At 42.7% G+C, this 19890-nt stretch overlaps 1 protein-coding gene across 2 annotated transcripts in view; it reads left to right on the plus strand.

Annotated features, from left to right (window-relative positions):
- The window catches only part of tbc1d4 (TBC1 domain family, member 4), a 120520-nt gene that overhangs the window by 55786 nt on the left and 44844 nt on the right, over positions 1 to 19890 (plus strand). The window contains exons 10-13 of one of the 2 annotated variants that reach the window (XM_055870924.1): positions 8974 to 9102; positions 10584 to 10646; positions 13967 to 14202; positions 17048 to 17200. In XM_055870924.1, the coding sequence (XP_055726899.1) occupies positions 8974 to 9102; positions 10584 to 10646; positions 13967 to 14202; positions 17048 to 17200 (581 nt within the window). The remainder of the gene's footprint in view (positions 1 to 8973; positions 9103 to 10583; positions 10647 to 13966; positions 14203 to 17047; positions 17201 to 19890) is intronic. The other variant, XM_055870923.1, reaches the window with a different exon arrangement.

Raw genomic sequence — 19890 nt, forward strand, 5'->3', positions numbered from 1 at the left:
GATTAAACAGCATTATCATTTCACAGGGCACCTTGTGCTGAGGGCAATAAAATACCTCTTTAACCTCTCTTGGGTATGTGGGACGCTAGCGTCCCACCTGGCCAACATCCGGTGAAATTGCAGAGCGCCAAATTCAAAATACAGAAATACACATAATAAGCATTCATAAAATAAACAAGTGTTATACATATCGGCTTAAAGATGAACTTCTTGTTCATTTCAAAAAGGCTTTACGGCGAAAGCTTACCATGCAATTATCTGAAGACAGCGCCCCGCATAAAAAAAGCATACAAACATTTACCAGCCAAGTAGAGGAGTCACTAAAGTCAGAAATAGCGATAAAATTAATCACTTACCTTTAATGATCTTCATATGGTTGCACTCACAAGACTCCCAGTTACACAGTAAATGTTTGTTTTGTTCGATAAAGTCCCTCTTTATGTCCCAAAAACTCTGTTTTGTTGGCGCGTTTTGTTCAGTAATCCAATGGCTCCAAGACGGTCACAAAAGGCAGACGAATACATGCTAAAAGTACCGGTAAAGTTTGTCGAAACATGTCAAACGATATAATTATATCCTCCTGATTCCTGCTTACAAGCAAAAACCAATGAATTGGTCAATAAAAAAGTGGTCAGATGAAGCAGATGCTAAGCTACAGGACTGGAATATGTTCTGGGATTCTTCTGATGGCATTTAAGAGTACACCACATTAGTCACTGGCTTCATCAATAATTGCATCGATGACATCGCTCCCACAGTGAATGTACGTACATACCCCAAACAGAAACCATGGATTACAGGCAACATCCACACTTAGCTAAAGGGTAGAGCTGCCGCTTTCAAGGAGCGGGACTCTAACCCAGAAGCTTATAAGAAATCCCGCTATGCCCTCGAACGAACCAAACAAGAAAAGCATCAATACAGGACTAAGATAGAATCGTACTACACGCTCTACCGACGCTCGTCAGACTACAAAGGGAAGCACAGCCGAAAGCTGCCCAGTGACACGAGCCTACCAGACAAGCTAAATTACTTTTATGCTCGCTTTATGGCAAGTATCACTGAAATATGCATGAGAGCACCAGCTGTTCCAAGTGACTGTGCGGTCACGCTCTCCATAGCCGATGTGAATAAGACCTTTAAAGAGGTCAACATTTACAAGGCCGCAGGGCCAGACGGATTACCAGAACATGTACTCTGAGCATGCGCTGACCAGCTGGCAGGTGTCTTAACTGACATTTTCAACCTGTCCCTGACCAAGTCTGTAATATCAACATGTTTCAAGCAGACCACCATAGTCCCTGTGCCCAAGAACACTAAAGTAACCTGTCTAAATGACTACCAACCCGTAGCACGAAGTGCTTTGAAAGGCTGGTCATGGCTCACATCAACACCATTATCCCAGAAACTCTAGACCACTCCAATTTGCATACCGCCCCAACAGATCTACAGATAACGCAATCTCTATTGCACTCCACACTGCCCTTTCACACTTGGACAAAAGGAACACCTACGTGAGAATGCTGTTCATTGACTACAGCTCAGCGTTCAACACCATAGGGCCCTCGAAGCTCATCACTAAGCCAAGGACCCTGGAACTAAACATCTCCCTCTGCAACTGGATCCTGGACTTCCTGATGGGCCGCCCCCAGGTGGTGAGGGTAGGTAACAACACATATGCCACGCTGATCCTCAACACGGGAGCCCCTCAGGGGTGCGTGCTCAGTCCCCTCCTGTACTCCCTGTTCACCCATGACTGCAAGGCCAAGCACGACTCCAACACCATCATTAAGTTTGCCGATGACACAGCAGTGGTAGGCCTGATCACCGACAACGATGAGACGGCCTCTAGGGAGGAGGTCAGATAACTGGCAGTGTGGTGCCAGGATAACAACCTCTCCCTCAACGTGATCAAGACAAAGGAGATGATTGTGGATTACAGGAAAAGCAGGACCGAACACGCCCCCACTCTCATCGACGGGGCTGTGGTGGAGCAGGTTGAGAGCTCCAAGTTTGTTGGTGTCACCAACATCACTAGCAAACTATCATGGTCCAAACACACTAAGACAGTTGTGAAGGGCACGACAACGCCTAAACCCCCTCAGAAGACTAAAAAGATTTTGCATGGGTCCTCAGATCCTCAAAATCTCTGCAGCTGCACCATCGAGAGCATCCTGGCCAGTTGCATCACCACTTGGTATGGCAACTGCTCGGCCTCCAACCGCAAGGCACTACAGAGGGTAGTGCGTATGGCCCAGGACATCACTGGCGCCAAGCTTCCTCCATCCAGAACCTCTATACCAGGCGGTGTCAGAGGAAGGCCCTAAAAATTGCCAAAGACTCCAGCCACTTTACTCATACTGTTCTCTCTGATACCGTACAGGGCAAGCGGTACTGTAGCGCCAAGTCTTCATCCAAAAGGCTTTTTAACAGCTTCTACCCCCAAACCATCAAATGGCTAACCGGACTATTTGCGCAGTACTACATAGATCCATGACTACATGGAACTCTATACCACTTCAAGTAACTGATGCAAGAAGTAAAATTACATTAAAAAAACGAATAAAAATACACCTTATGGAACAGTTGGGACTGTGAAGTAAGAAACATAGTCACAGACACATGCATACACACCAATGATAACATACACACTATACACACACGTACACATGGATTTTGCATGGTAGATATATGGTTGTGGTGGAGTAGGGGCCTGAGGGCACACAGTGTGTTGAGGAATCTGTGAATGTATTGTGATATTTTTAGAATTGTATAACTGCCTTAATGTTGCTGCTTTGGCAGTAGCTAATGGGGATCCATAATAAATGCTAATACAATGATGTATACAGTGATGTATATTTGTATCAGAAAGTTGGCTGGCCCTCTATGAAGTCTCGTAGATTGATGCACAGGGTTGGGGAGTAATAGATTACATGTAATCCATTACATGTAAAGGATTTTTTTAAAACTGCAACTAATCCATTGCATTACCAGCAATGTAAAAAAAAAAAATAAGATTACAGATACTTTTGGGGGAAAAAAGGATTACATTTAAATTCGAGAAAGGATGTTTGCGGAAAAAAATCTTTGACACTTCGCTGTTTTCTCAATGACATTCGAATCACCATTGAAAAAAGGCGCAAGTTTAAGTTTGTTCCACGTGAACGAGTCTGACCACAACTCAGAGACCACTATGATGACACCAAATTTTTTCGATTGATCACAGGAAAAGAGCAGGAGTAGGCTACAGTGGAAAGCTATGCCTTCCAATGGTGCGACTGATGTCAGCGTCCAAAACTGATCCAACTTGAATAAACGCTTGGAGGTATGGATGACAGCAGTGGTGTAGTCTACGGCGTTACGGATATCACTTATTATTGATATACACGTAGCGCATTGATGTGAATCACACTGCTGCTCTCTCATTTAGCCATTTGCTGTGGATGGCTGTTCACAAATCTAAATGTGTATTTGAAACCAATAATGGTTGAATTCAAGAAGTTGAAACTGCGTATCAATCATTGTTTTTGAAACCAGTGAAAATGCGCTCTTGCAACAGCTGCATAATGTTGATCCAAGCCTGTGGAATAAAAGTGGGGCTTTTATTGCTCAATCTAATTCATGCTGATAAAAAAAAAATCCATAGGCTTAACAGACACATGCTCAAACTTTTGATAGACTTAAAGGGTCAATCTGTAGTTGCTACATCCACTTATAAATCATATATACACTCCTCAAAAAAATAAAGGGAACACTTAAACAACACAATGTAACTCCAAGTCAATCACACTTCTGTGAAATTAAACTGTCCACTTTGGAAGCAACACTGATTGACAATAAATTGTACATGCTGTTGTGCAAATGGAATAGACAAAAGGTGGAAATTATAGGCAATTAGCAAGACACCCCCAATAAAGGAGTGATTCTGCAGGGGGTGACCACAGACCACTTCTCAGTTCCTATACTTCCTGGCTGATGTTTTGGTCACTTTTGAATGCTGGCGTTGCTCTCACTCTAGTGGTAGCATGAGACGGAGTCTACAACCCACACAAGTGGCTCAGGTAGTGCAGTTCATCCAGGATGGCACATCAATGCGAGCTGTGGCAAGAAGGTTTGCTGTGTCTGTCAGCGTAGTGTCCAGAGCATGGAGGCGCTACCAGGAGACAGGCCAGTACATCAGGAGACGTGGAGTAGGCCGTAGGAGGGCAACAACCCAGCAGCAGGACCGCTACCTCCGCCTTTGTGCAAGGAGTAGCACTGCCAGAGCCCTGCAAAATGACCTCCAGCAGGCCACAAATGTGCAGTTGCAAACTTTAGTCTAGCTTTTTTATGGCGGTTTTGGAGCAGTGGCTTCTTCCTTGCTGAGAGGCCTTTCAGGTTATGTCGATATCGGACTCGTTTTACTGTGGATATAGATACTTTTGTACCTGTTCCCTCCAGCATCTCAGAAGGTCCTTTGCTGTTGTTCTGGGATTGATTTGCACTTTTCGCACCAAGGTAAGTGCATCTCTAGGAGACAGAACGCGTCTCCTTCCTTAGCGGTATGACGGCTACGTGGTCTCATGGTGTTTATACTTGCGTACTATTGTTTGTACAGATGAACGTGGTACCTTCAGGCGTTTGGGAATTGCTCCCAAGGATGAACCAGACTTGTGGAAGTCTATTTGGAAATTTTTCTTGGCTGATTTCTTTTGATTTTCCCATGATGTCAAGCAAAGAGGCACTGAGAGTTTGAAGGTAGGCCTTGAAATACATCCACAGGTACACCTCCAATTGACTCAAATTATGTAATTTAGCCTATCAGAAGCTTCTAAAGCCATGACATCATTTTCTGTAATTTTCCAAGCTGTTTAAAGGCACAGTCAACTTAGTGTATGTACAGTCGTGACCAAAAGGTTTGAGAATGACACAGATATACATTTTCACCAAGTCTGCTGCCTCAGTTTGTATGATGGCAATTTGCATATACTCCAGAATGTTATGAAGAGTGATCAGATGAATTGCAATTTATTGCAAAGTCCCTATTTGCCATGGAAATGACCTGAATCCCCCAAAAACATTTCCACTGCATTTCAGCCCTGCCACAAAAGGACCAGCTGACATCATGTCAGTGATTCTCTCGTTAACACAGGTGTGAGTGTTGACGAGGACAAGGCTGGAGATCACTCTGTCATGCTGATTGAGTTTGAATCACAGACTGGAAGCTTCAAAAGGAGGGTGGCGATTGGAAACATTGTTCTTCCTCTGTCAACCATGGTTACCTGCAAGGAAACACGTGCCTTCATCATTGCTTTGCACAAAAAGGGCTTCACAGGCAAGGATATTTCTACCAGTAAGATTGCACCTACGTCAACCATTTAACGGATCATCAAGAACTTCAATTGTTGTGAAGAAGGCTTCAGGGCGCCCAAGAAAGTCCAACAAGCGCCAGGACCGTCTCCTAATGTTGATTCAGCTGCGGGATCGGTGCACCACCAGTACAGAGCTTGCTCAGGAATGGCAGCAGGCAGGTGTGAGTGCATCTGCACACACAGTGAGGCGAAGACTTTTTGAGGATGGCCTGGTGTCAAGAAGGGCAGCAAAGAAGCCACTTCTCTCTAGGAAAAACATCAGGGACAGACTGATATTCTGCAAAAGTTACAGAGATTGGACTGGGATAAAGTTATTTTCTCTGATGAATCCCCTTTCCGATTGTTTCGGGCATCCGGAAAAAAGCTTGTCCGGAGAAGGCAAGGTGAGCGCTACCATCAGTCCTGTGTCATGCCAACAGTAAAGCATCCTCAGACCATGTGTGGGGTTGCTTCTCAGCCAAGGGAGTGGGCTCACTCACAATTTTGCCAAAGAACACAGCCGAGAGCTACTTCTCCCAACCATCCAGGAACAGTTTGGTGACGAACAATGCCTTTTCCAGCATCATGGAGCACCTTGCCATAGGGCAAAAGTGATAACTAAGTGGCTCAGGGAACAAAACATCGATATTTTGGGTCCATGGCCAGGAAACTACCCAGACCTTAATCCCATTGAGAATTTGTGGTCAATCCTCCAGAGGCTGGTGGACAAACAAAAACCCACAAATTCTGACAAACTCCAAGCATTGATTATGCAAGAATGGGCTGCCATCAGTCAGGATGTGGCCCAGAAGTTAATTGACAGCATGCCAGGGCGGATTGCAGAGGTCTTGAAAAAGAAGGGCCAACACTGCAAATATTGACTCTGCATCAACTTCATGTAATCGTCAATAAAAGCTTTTGACACTTATGAAATGCTTATAATTATACTTCAGTATTCCATAGTAACATCTGACAAAAATATCTATAGACACTGAAGCAGCAAACTTAGTGTAAATTAATATTTGTGTCATTCTCAAAACTTTTGGCCACGACTGTAAACTTCTGACCCACTGGAATTGTGATACAGTGAATTATAAGTGAAATAATCTGTCTGTAAACAATTGTTGGAAGAATTACTTGTGTCATGCACAAAGTAGATGTCCTAACCAACTTCCCAAAACTATAGTTTGATAACAAGAAATTTGTGGAGTGGTTGAAAAACAAGTTTTAATGACTACCACCTAAGTTTATGTAAACTTCTGACTTCTGACTGTATCTCTCTATCCATCTGTCTCTCGTTTGCAGGTATGTTTTGATGTGAGAGAGGAAGCCAGTCCTGTCATCACCACCTCACCCGCTCTTAAGATAACCTTCGGGCCGACTGGGAGCCCAAGGCTGGTTAGAAGACACCGCAAGACACTCTATGTAGTTGTGATGAACTGAGAGAATATTAGGGTAGTACTGTAAATCATTAATCATATGCTGTCTTCCCTGCTCCTCTGTTCTTACCTCTTTCATTTTCTGTCTTCTACACCTTTCTCCCCACCTCTTTCTTCCTCTTTTTTAATAATGCACACCAAATGTGCATTGAAGTACAGATTGAACTTGTATTTATAATATGATATTATAATTATAATAATTATAATATATTATTTATTTATAACACCTGGATAATGAACTTCTTTCAATAAAGCGTTTCACATTCTCCACGGGTTGAAGATTAAGTATCTCATTGAAATACTCTCCTGTGTCCTCAGATTAATGCAGATGAAGGGAGTTAGATAGGCATGGGTGTATTTCTGTATATATGAATTACAAATCAGCCTTTACTTAAATCATGTTTCTAGTCTTGCATAGTTACAATGTGTAATCATACTTGTCCCACGAGCAGGAGTGGTAAACACTGTTGAAGTGTATAATTGTGATACATACAGTGCATGTAGACACAGCATCATTTAAAGAATGGAGTTTGGTACACATGGTATTGGATATGACTGAAAAATAATGTCTCAGAGATTCATACCTGAACCACACCTTTATTTGACAAGGAAGAGTACATGATCAGTGAATAGATTCAATGTACAGGCTACAATGTGGGGGATCTCATGCGTGGTAATAACTACAGTACATGTATATAGGACTTGCATCCTTGGCACAATAAAATTATTATATTCAACTCAATCCATAGGCTTCATTAATGCCAGTCAGACTTGAAGTCGATACAACAACTATGATAGCTGAGGTTCATAGATAGGTTCTGAACTAATATTCATACCAAAGTTTTAGGGTCCATACACAGATCGGCTACATACTGTAGCTAGCTACACATCCATAGGCATACAGTTATTTTTTTATTTGCTACACAATAAGCAAATAAATAGTTAGCTAGCTATGTTACTTCAGCTGTATTGCATGGCAAATATAAGCAAGGCAAGCTTACACAAAGGTACATTCATTTTGCAGTAAATGCTTTAGCTAGCTAGATTCTTTACATCCACTGTCACACAAAACGACAGCCTGGTTTGCTAGTCCCTAAAACATTAAACAACACGAATTACAAATTAATTCTCCTAACACTAGCTAGCTAGCTAATGTTAGCTAGTCAGCTAACTTTATAAATAGCGACAAAAGAATATGCACAAACGTTTGTCTCTACATGAACTAACATATTCCTCTCAATTGTACAGTTTTTACTTGACTCGTTATGACGTTATAACTACTTAAATTTGCTTCCCCGTAATGTTTTGTCAGCCATCTTTGCTGAAGAAAGTCACCAGGGACGGGTCAAATTCATCATTGGAACCACTCGATATGATTGGTCATATAAAAACCTTGGGACCCAAATGTATAATGAGTGCTCCCTTGCGGTGGTCTGGAGCAATGAAGCCGTGACGCTGGGTACCGCTAAGTCCCGCGGCGTAAGCTCGCAACTTTTAAAGGAGAAACCACTGTAGTTTCCTGAATCTGGTCACATATGTGGGATCTCCTTCAAGACTGTTGGAAAAGTATTCCAGGTGAATCTGGTTGAGAGAATGCCAAGAGTGTGCAAAGCTGTCATCAAGGCAAAGGGTGGCTATTTGAAGAATCTCAAATATAATATAACACTTTTTTGGTTACTACATCATTCCATAATGTGTTATTTCATAGTTTTGATGTCTTCACTATTATTCTACAGTTTACAAAATAGTAAACATAAAGAAAAACCCTTGATTGAGTAGGTGTTCCAAATGTTTTGACCGGTAGTGTGTAAAGTATTTATAAAGTATACATAGGCCTCACTTTAGATTAGGGACTGCAAAAATACTTGACTGGGGATGAGTACATGGTTTATGAGGACTAATGTGAAACATTATGAATGCCTTATAAATGGCTTATACTGAACGGTATTATGAAGTGTTACTGAAAGTTCTATGTAACTATGTGCACAAGTTCTGTGTTAAACACAGAATCGTACAGGTTTGGACTATGATTGAATTTTTTAAGAAATAGTTTTTACACTTTATTTTCTATGCTATATTGCATTTGTCTTGGAACCTGACTGTTTCTGCATTTAACAGCACTGTTGCCCCATATAGAACCAGGTTGTTGTAGTGTTTGACTGTGGCGTAACCTCTGACCTTTGACCTTTATCTGTGTGTACCAGAAAACCCCCAACACCACGACAGCACCAGCGGACAGCACAGCGGTGACGGGCGGCCGCTTCAAACTGGACATCCTGAAGAACAAGGCCAAGAGCTCGCTGACCAGCTCACTGGAGAACATTTTCTCACGGGTACTACCACTATATCTGTCTCTGTCTTTTAATCTATAGGTCTCTATTTATTGTTCTCTTTCTCTCTATCTCTATTAAGTCTGTCCTGTCTCTCTCACTGTCTCTGTCTTTCTCGCTCTCTGTCTATCAGCTGTTCTTTCTCTCTTTCCCTGCCCTTCTCTTTCTGTCTTTTTCTGTGTCTGATCTAATCGCTAGAGAATATCTTCTCAAGGGTTCCAAATATCTGTGTCATGTCTCACCCTGTTTCTTGTCTTGGTCTTTTTCTTTGTCAGGTGTCCATGTATCTGAAACCTTTGCTGCCATCTGTTACTATTGTAAATGCATATCCTTAGAATACAGTGCATTCAGAAAGTATTCAGACCCCTTGACTTTTCCACATTTTGTTAGGTTACAGCCTTATTCTAAAATTGAGTCAATACAAAAGGTTCCTCATCAATCTACACACAATACCCCATGATGACAAAGCGAGAAGAGGTTTTAAAAATGTGTAGCAAATGTATTATTTAAAAAAAAACTTAAATACCTTATTTACATAAGTATTCAGACCCTTTGCTATGAGACTCGAAATTGAGCTCAGGTGCATCCTGTTTCCATTGATCATCCTTGAGATGTTTGTACAACTTGATTGGAGTCCATCTGTGGTAAATTCAACTGAGTGGACATGATTTGGAAAGGCACACACCTGTCTATATAAGGTCTCACAGTTGACCGTGCATGTCAGAGCAAAAACCAAGCCATGATGTCGAAGGAATTGTCCGTAGAGCTCCGAGACAGGATTGTGTCAAGGCACAGATATAGGGAAGGGTACCAAAACAGGTGTGCAGCATTGAAGGCCCCCAATATCACAATGGCATTCTTAAATGGAAGAAGTTTGGAAACACCAAGACTCTTCTTAGAGCTGGCCTTCCGGCCAAACTGAGTAATCGGGGGAGAAAAGGGTCTTGGTCAGGTAGAAGCCGATGGTTTGTCCGAGTGACCCGATGGTCACTGACAGAGCTCCAGAGTTCCTAGGTGGAGATGGAAGACCTTCCAGAAGGACAACCATCTCTGTTTCACTCCACCAATCAGGCCTTTATAGTAGAGTGGCCAGACGGAAGATACTCCTCATTGAATGGCACATGAAAGCCAGTCATGACAGTTGACTGGCTTTCTTTCATCAAGCTTCAAAGAACCCTTTACTGGCTCAAACAGCCGACCAATCAGCCTGCTGCTAACCCTTAGTAAACTTTTTTTTTAAATGGTTTGACCAAATAAAATGCTATTTCACAGTAAACAAATCAACAACATAATTTCAGTACGCTTATAGAGAAGGGCATTTAACATGTACAGCGCTTACACAAATGACTGATGATTGGCTGAGAGAAATTGACACTAAAAAGATTGTGGGGGTTGTTTTGTTAGACTTCAGTGTGACTTTTGACATTACGGATCACAAAAGTTCACATGTTTACATCAACAATATTTATCTCTTGTCTCCTCAGGGCGCCAACCAGATGAGAGGTCGCTTGGGAAGCATGGGAAGTATGGGGGGGAGCTTTGAGAGAGTGAGTATTCCATATGGAATGGGAAAATTCCCAGAGCATCTCACTCGATGGTAGCAGTGTCTCTCTCTCCTTCTCTCTCTTTCCCCCCTCCTATCTCTTTCTCTCTCTATATATTTCTTTCTCTCTCTCTCCTACCTCTCTCACTCCATCTCTTCCCTCTCTGTCTCTCTTCCCCCCTCTCAACCTCTCTCTCCCCCCCCTCTTTCCCCCTTCTCGCTCTCTTTCCCCCTCCCAGAGCATCTCACTCGATGGTAGCAGTCTCTCTCTCTCCCTCTTTCCCTCTTTCTCTGCCCCTTTCATTCCCCCCTCTCCCTCTCTGTTCAATTTGTGCTATTGAAATTATCACATAGGAACTACTGTACTGAATGTTGCTACACATCTTTCCATGGAAAAAGAAAAAGCCAGTTAGGTGGGTGGGAGAGCAAAAAGGGGCTTAGGTGGGGGGCTTGGCAATGAGTGTGGCCGGCTGTCCATGTGAGGCCCCCATTTTAGAGGCCCCCATGTTTGGCTGTAGAGAAATTTGAGCATTTTTAAGCCAATTTCCTGCAATTCTACACATTTTCCCATGGAGCTGAGCTTTTTTTGTTTGTTTGTTTTCTAGTGCTGACTTTGCTAATAGTTACTTTATTGAGGAAAAGTGCACAAACTATACCTGCTATTTCAAGATGAATGCACAAACTGGTAATCACTCTGGATAACCGCGTCTGCTAAATGACAAAAATATAAATGTCAAATATTTTAAAGCTATTTCCTGCAATTCTACATGTTTTGCCAAGCAGCTGAGAGAATGTTCCAGTTTTTAAAGCAAATTTCCTGCAATTTTACATATTCTGAAATGGAGCTGAGAGAAAATTGTGCCGTTTTAATGCTCGTTTCCTGCAATTCTATTAATTTTGCCATGGATAATACAATGCTGGAAAACCTGGGAATATTCAGGGCAGAAAAGATAAGGGACCTATATATTTTTTATAATACAATCTTTGAGAACTACTAGCAATGTGTTGTTTTTCTGAATCATAATAACAAAGTGAATACTATTAAATTGTTTATTTTTTTTATTTTTTATCTTTTTATCTCCCTTACTGTCTAGCTTTTATTTTGGTGATTTGTTAGTTCTCAAAGATTGTATTATAAAAATATATAGGTTCATTATCTTTTCTGCCACGTGAATATTCCCAGGTTTTTTCCTAAATGTATTTTCCAACGTAGCCTGGACGGTTGTTTAATGGCGGAGTTGTTCACTCTAGTGTCACAACGATGCAAAATGTGGAACGGGGGTGTGATGTCGACCCTCTGGCCAATTCCCCCCCCCCCCCCGTCAGATATTTTGGCGATGGGCAGGGGCGGGGAGAGACAGGGAGGGTACATGTTATACCTTAAATCAGGGTTCCCCAACTGACCCCAACTGATTTTATTTCGCCCCCCAAAAAATGTTTACTTGTTGGCTGATTTTAATTTTGTAAATAATTTTTTAATTTTGTAAATATGTTACAAACTATTCCCACGCATAATTAAGAGATATATGTGATCGTATACAAATCTAAGCACGGTTTGAAATTATTATGTTTTAGCCAAATGTTATATCTGTTTGGGTTTCTTGCGGTCAATTTGCAGTCTACAAATGATTTGTAATTATGTTCTCGCCCCTTGACCATCCACTCAAGAAAAAATTGGCCCGCTACTGAAACTAGTTGATGATCCCTGCTGTAAATCATAGTAGGACCACACACACAAACACATGAGTCCTCACATGCCCCGGAAGTGTGAGTGAGTTTGCTTTCTCCTGTAAAAACATCACGAGATGTACATCACAAGCACCTACAACTAGTTTGCAAAGTTACCACCTTCGCTCACAGTTCACAACAACCTTGAACATGGAAATAAAGTATTACTCAACAACAATACCTCCCCTCCCTCCCCCAATCTACCAGTCTTTCACTCATTATCCGGTCATATAATTATTTATTTATTTTAAATATTCTTACTCAGCACATGGGGCAAGCACATCTCTCCAAAATCAAGGAAGGTGTCAGATGTGTTTATTCTATTCACCTTAGTGGCCTTTTCCCACAGCTGACTGTGTGCGCATGTGATTTCGTGTGTGTTTGTCTCTGGGACTCTGTGTGTACATGCATGTTTTTGTGGGTCTATGTTTTTGTCTGTCTTTGTGTATGTCTCTCTGTGGTGTGTTACCCCCTGGCCCCGGGACCTGTGTTTTGAGCTGAGTGAGGCCTCTACTATGATCTGAGGACAGTCTCCGGACACAGAGGCCAGGGTAGGAAACAGAGACGGGATGTGTCCAGCTCTGGGTCTGCTGAGCAATGCCTCAATACTTCCTCTACACTTCCTTGTAAACAGGCCCTCCGACACTGGAACTGGAGGGGCCTATACTAGCCTCTTCACAATGTGAAACGGGCCTAGTCCCAAACCAAACAAACGTACCTCTGAGCCATATCCCAAAGCCCTTGTTGGTCTGTGGCAGCGCTGAATGGACTGACTAGGTTTGAGGAACATAGGAATAATTCCGCCCCCAACCTCTCTGCAAGCTATGTGGAGTTACTGTACCAGCATTGATTTAACCTTTATTTAGGCAGGGGAGACCAATTGAGGCCAAGCTATCGTTTTCAAGGTAGCCCTGCATTTTTCTTACATGTCAGATGTGTGAGAGGGAGTCGGCGACGGCGTAAGGGTAGGGAGGGATGGAGGGTTTGGTTTGGAACGGAGCTGCGTAAGGCCTTCCCTCCTGTAGTGTGATGCAGTGAGTCACAGGGTGCAGCTTATTAGACTACAATAGATGAGTGGAGCAGCATGGGGAGGCACAGAGGCGTCAGGGAATAGGACTAAGAGAGTTGGAGTGTGTGGAGTTGTACCGTATTGAGTGAGTGAGGACACTTGCTAGTAGTCGGTAAGTGCAGACCTGTTGGCTTTGGAATCGAGTGTGGAAGTTGTATTGCTTAAGTATTTTAGTTCGGGAATCAGATTGGATTTTATGCAGGATTTGTTATGTATCATAGCGACACGTTTTGTATTCTAGTTGTGTTTGATTTCTATCCTAGAGTGTCATTTGGTCTAACTTGTGTGCACCTCAATGCATTCTCCAGAGTCTAGAATCCACCTCATGCAACACTATTCTAGTCTCAGATCTGTTTGTGCTGTATAGCCAACTAGTGCATGCCAAAGACAATAGGAGTTGACTACACAGCACAAACAGATCTGGGACCTGGTTAATGAGGCCAGGAAGTGTATTAGTGGTCTCCGATGTACATTGCAAGTCATCAATCTCTTCATCATCCTCATCTTCATCACTCTGTCCCCTCCAGGCGGACGACTCTCCCGGCGACTCCCCACCAGGCACGCCCCCTGGTTTCCCTGACGACGACCCAGATGCCCTCCAGTTCCGGCGGCGTGCCCACACCTTCAGCCACCTGCCCGTGAAGAAGCGCATCTCGTTCAACGACGCGTCCACCCAGGGAGTCCAGCAGGGGGGCACTGGTACCCACAGCAAGGCCCTGCTCCGTAGGCAGCAGTCTGTCAACCCCGAACTACTGCAGGGCAGGTAAACAAACAAACAACATTACCCAGCAGGCCATGACACGAAGCACACCACCACACACACACACACACAACGCAACGCAACACACTTCACTTCCTGTTATCCTTATGTCACTTCCTTTCCACGTGACTAGAATGAGATAAAGATGGACCAAATGGACCCTGGCCCCAATAGTTTGGTTCTATTTATTTCCAGTAATTGGGAGTTCCATTTACACTGCCTTCAGAAAGTGAACCCCTTGACTTATTCACACCCCTTGACTTATTCCACATGTTGTTGTGTTACAGCCTGAATTCAACATGGATTAAAAAAAATGTCTTCTCTATCTACGCACAATAATGACAAAGTGAAAACAGGTTTTTAGAAATGTTTGCAAAATTATTGAAGATGACATCGAATTTACATAAATATTCACATCCCTGAGTCAATACTTTTAGAAGCACCTTTGGCGACGATTACAGCTTTGAGTCGTTTTCGGTATGTCTGTATCAGCTTTTGCACATCTGGATTTGGCGATTTTCTTAGATACTTCCCTGCAGAGTTTCTCAAGCTCTGATACGTTAGATGGGGAGCGGCAGTGAACTGCAATCATCAAGTCACAGATTTTCAATGGGATTCAAGTCTGGGCTTTGGCTCAGCCACTCAAGGACTTTAACATTGTTCTGAAGCCATTCCGAGTTTGTTTGGCTTTGTGTTTGCAGTCATTGTCCTGTTGGAACATAAATCTTCACCCCAGTCTAAGGTCGTTTGTACTCTGATCCAGGTTCTCATCAAGGATTGGCCTGTATTTAGCTCCAGTCATTTTTTCCTCTATCCTTGCCAGTCTCTCAGTCCCTGCTGCTGAAAAGCATCCCCATAACAGGATGCTGCCACCACCATGCTTCACGCTAGGGATGAGCTGTGCCTGGCTTTCTCCATCTGACCACAGAATCGTTTTTTCTAATACTCTGTCTTTCACGTGCCTTTTTTCAAACTCTGTGCGTCCTGCCATGTGCCTTTTTCCTCAGGAGTGGATTCTGTCTCGCCGCGGTCCCATAAAGCCCAGATTGGTGATGTGCTGTAGAGACAGTTGTCCTTCTGGCAGGTTCTACCATCTCAGCCAAGGAACTCTGTAGTTCTGGTAGAGTGGTCATTGGGTTCTTGGTCACCTCCCTGATTCAAGGTCCTTCTTGCACGGTTGCTCAGTTTGGTTGGACGGCCAGCTCTAGGCACAGTCTGGGTAGTTCCATATTTGTTCAATTTCCCAATGACGGAGACAGCTCTGCTCTTGGAAACTTTCAACACTCTAGAAATGGTTTTATACCCTTCCCCAGATATATGCCTCATCACAATTCACTCATCACAATTCTATCTCGGAGATCTACCGACTTCATGGTATAGTTTCTGCTCTGACATTCACTGTCAACTGTGGACCTTATATAGACAGGTGTGTTTCTTTCTAAATCATCCAAGCAATTGAATCGGCCACAGGTGGACTCCAATCAAGTTGTAGTGACATCTCAAGGATGATCAAAGGACATTGGATGCAACTGAGCTACATTTGGAGTGTCAGCAAAGGGGTGTGAATACTTATGTAAATCTGTATTTAATTTTCAGTAAATGTGTATATATATATGTTTTCACTTTGTCATTATGGGGTATTCCGTGTAGATGGGTAAGGGGAAACAATGCCATCAATTTTGAGTTCAGGCTATAACACAACAAAATGTGGAAAATTCCAGGGGCCTGAATACTTTCTGAAGGCACTTTAGCACCGTGCACAGACGTAGAAATTGAATGACTATTCTGTTTGTTCTATTTCTATGTGTGTAGATGCAGATCTACTTCTGAAGCTTCTCTCATTCTAGCCTGGTGATTTGCCCATGTCAACTTTGGTGAAAATACAGCGTCTTGTGATGAGGAAACATGCTTTATTTGTGATACGATTGGCATAGGGCCTTTTATAAAATAGCACCTCATATTGTACTTGAATGTGGAATATGTTCTTTAGGGGCTAATGCTAGCAATGACACATTGACAGCTACTGTTATTGAAATATTGATGGAAGGTTTGTTTTTAAGTTTGTTGTTAAGCTGGAATTTGTAATGGGGAAACTGCCACATCCATTTTACAACAGCAAGGAAGTTACTTTAGACAAGTAACACAGTTTTTCCCCTCGGATTTCATTGCACACGTAATAGAACAGCAGAGTATTTACTGTACTAAAATATATGTTTACAGGATGCTGGTGTGTATTTACTGTACTAAAATATATATTTACAGGATGCTGGTGTGTATTTACTGTACTAAAATATATATTTACAGGATGCTGGTGTGCATTTACTGTACTAAAATATACGTTTACAGGATGCTGGATGCTCCTCTCCTACATTGCATCTATAAAACAATAACAAATGTGCTGGGGTGAACAGTGACACTGTTCTCCTTATGTGGATTTCAGCTTTAAGACGCTAAAACTAACCGTCACGGAAAGTCCACACGAATGAGTATGTCACGAACTGACAAATCGTTTATGCACCCGTCATCTGTTCTACATCAACAATGTCATCTATTTTACATGATGCGAATGGCTTTCCCACCATAACAGATTTGATTTGATTCCCTTTCAAACGAGTCAATCGGGTCTAGTTTCTGCGGAGTAACATTCTTTTTCACACTCACAACACAAAAGAGAACACAACCTACACAAAAGACCCTACAAACACAGTCAACATCATAGTGTCAACTAAGAGGCTCCAGCCCATGGCATGACTTTAAAACATTTTTTTTTTTAAATAACATTCATTTTGCATCCAGACCACATTTATTCCACAATAACCTTGGTTTCTTTATTTTGAACACATCCCAGCCCCGTGTCCTACTCGAGAACGCGCAGCGTGTCGGAGAGCGAGTCCAACTTCAGTCTCTCCTCCTCCTTCTCCGCTCCCAGTTTCCTGAAAAGCTTTTACCAGGGCTCCTTCGGGTCCATGGGGTCTTTGGCCGACACCAGGACCCTCTGGAGGTGAGAGGGGGTGCATGCTCGCCCCCCTGCTTTGACCACACCTGAATTACCGGCCAGGGATGGCAGAGAAAATGGGAGGAGGGGTTGGTTGGGGGGCATGTTTTGTCGGTGGGATGGCAGCAGCAGTTATTCGTTGCATCCACCTAAATCTTTTAACACGTGGCTTTTCGGCCCTGCCTATATCTACAGTGCCTTCAGAAAGTATTCACACACCTTCTATTGCTGGGTTCTACCATTTCTTTCTGAAGTAGGGGTGGACGCTGATATGCTCCTTGTCTTGTTTTGTATGCATGTCGATGCTAATCTTCACAGTCCTATATTTAACCAAAACTGTGTATATATTCCCAGCTTAACTCACCTATTGTCAACCCTGTGTTTCATCAACACATTCTGCAGAGTCTAGAGTCCAACCCATGCAACACTATTCTGGACATTTCTGTTTCATCATTATGTAGTGATATGAGTTGTAGCCTGTCTCTTGAAGCCTCTTGCTTAAACCATTAACTCTTCAACTGTTTTATTACATGCTTGTAACACTAGCTACGACTGTGCATGTCTGATCAATTTAAGTGATCTATTTCACTTGTTTAGTGTTGAGATATTTAAAGGTGGTTTCTATGTAGTCTATTTCTATGGATCCTTTCACTGTCCCTTAAGATGGTTTTCGGGTTAACTCACCCTATCCAACATCACTATCTAGTACCCACCTGGGTGATGCACCATGGCGGCCTTTTTCCCTGCACCACCTGTATTATGTCTATAGCGCACTAAAAGGGATTGATTTTGAATAGATCTGCCTCCTTCATTTTGCTCTCCTGGGTGCAGTTCATTAGGGCACACCGCAGCTAAATGTTGTACAACAGAAAAGAAAACGAAAACAAGTTGGACAAGTTCAGACGTTCTGTTTCTGAACATTTTCTTCAGTTTCGTGCCTACTGAACAATTCCCTGGTTCACTCGGCCTAGAAACCAGGAATTCACCTTTCAATTCTCCCAGCTCCATTCGACATCTACATTCCCCACAGGAGGTGACACATCTAGACATTTTCAAAAAGGTTAACCTTTCCCTTCTGAAATGTGAGTCGTCCCTCATGGACTCGTTTTCTGATGATCAGTTACTCCGCTGAACTCTCTTTGCTCTCTCTCAACAGTCAAATCCCTCAGGCCCTCGAGTTCTTAATGTTACAGCCAAGGCTAGTTAATTAGCTGTTAATTAATTGTAGCGATACTGGATCTTAGCACACCTAGCATCACCCAGGTAAAGATAAGTTCACAGCTTCAGTAGTCTCAGGTGGTTACCGTCTGGCTGCAGAATAAAGTTTACCCTAGGTACAGATCTAGGATCAGCTGCTCCTCCCCAATCCTAACCTTTAATGAGGAAAATGCAAAACTGTGTCTAAGAGGCCTACTCCTGGGGTGTATTCATTAGAGCCCAAACAGAAGAATACTGTCTGAAACCCCTGTTTTCGGTTTACGAATAGATCAATCAGCTTCCTAATCCTATTCTCCTCTCTCCGATCAAACTCAACTTCTTATTTCCCAAGGAAATGATCCAAACATCCATGTAACAAAGGCTGCCTCTATGTCTTGATGTTTTCTCTTGTTTTGCGTGCAAATTATGGATCTATTGTACTCATTTCTGTTTTATTAATCAACATTTGTGTGAATCGCTCTTCAGTCTGTTTTTTGTTGTTGTGAAGTGTTCCTTTTAGGTTTGTCCTGAAGGTTTAATCACACACCCTTCTGCATTACAGACAGAGATTCTGTTGATTAGCAGTCTATATAAGTTTTTCTTTCTGTCTCAGTGTAACAAGAAGGAGTGCGTGTGCGTGTGTACTTTAGGCTGGCCTTGGCCATTTTTCCACAACTTTGGAAGTATGCTTAGGGTCATTGTCCATTTGGAAGACCCATTTGTGACCAATCTTTAACTTCCTGACTGATGTCTTGAGATGTTGCTTCAATATATCCACATAATTTTCCTGCCTCATGAGGCCATCTATTTTGTGAATTGAACCAGTCCCTTATGTAGCAAAGCACCCCCACAACATGATGCTGCCACCCCCGTGCTTCACGGTTGGGATGGTGTTCTTTGGCTTGCAAGCCTCCCCCTTTTTCCTCCAAACATAACGATGGTCATTATGGCCAAACAGTTCTATTTATGTTTCATCAGACCAGAGGACATTTCTCCAAAAAGTATGAGCTTTGTCCCCATGTGCAGTTGCAAGCCATAGTCTGGCTTTTTTATGGGGGTTTTGGAACAGTGGCTTCTTCCTTGCTGAGTGGCCTTTCAGGTTATGTCGATATAGGACTCGTTTTACTGTGGATATAGATACTTTTGTACCTGTTTCCTCCAGCATCTTCACAATGTCCTTTGCTGCTGTTCTGGGATTGATTTGCACTTTTCGCAGCAAAGTACATTCGTCTCTAGGAGAGAAAATGCGTCTCCTTCCTGAGCGGTATGATGGCTGTGTGGTCCCATGGTGTTTATACTTGCATATTATTGTTTGTACAGATGAACGTGGTACCTTCAGGCGTTTGGAAATTGCTTCCAAGGATGAACCAGACTTGTGGAGGTCTACAATTTTTTTTCTGAGGTTGTGGCTGATTTCTTTAGATTTTCCCATCATGTCGAGCAAAGACACACTGAGTTTGAAGGTAGGCCTTGAAATACATCCACAGGTACACCTCCAA

The sequence above is a fragment of the Salvelinus fontinalis genome, chromosome 19 (assembly GCF_029448725.1).
Source record: "Salvelinus fontinalis isolate EN_2023a chromosome 19, ASM2944872v1, whole genome shotgun sequence".
NCBI lineage: Eukaryota > Metazoa > Chordata > Actinopteri > Salmoniformes > Salmonidae > Salvelinus > Salvelinus fontinalis.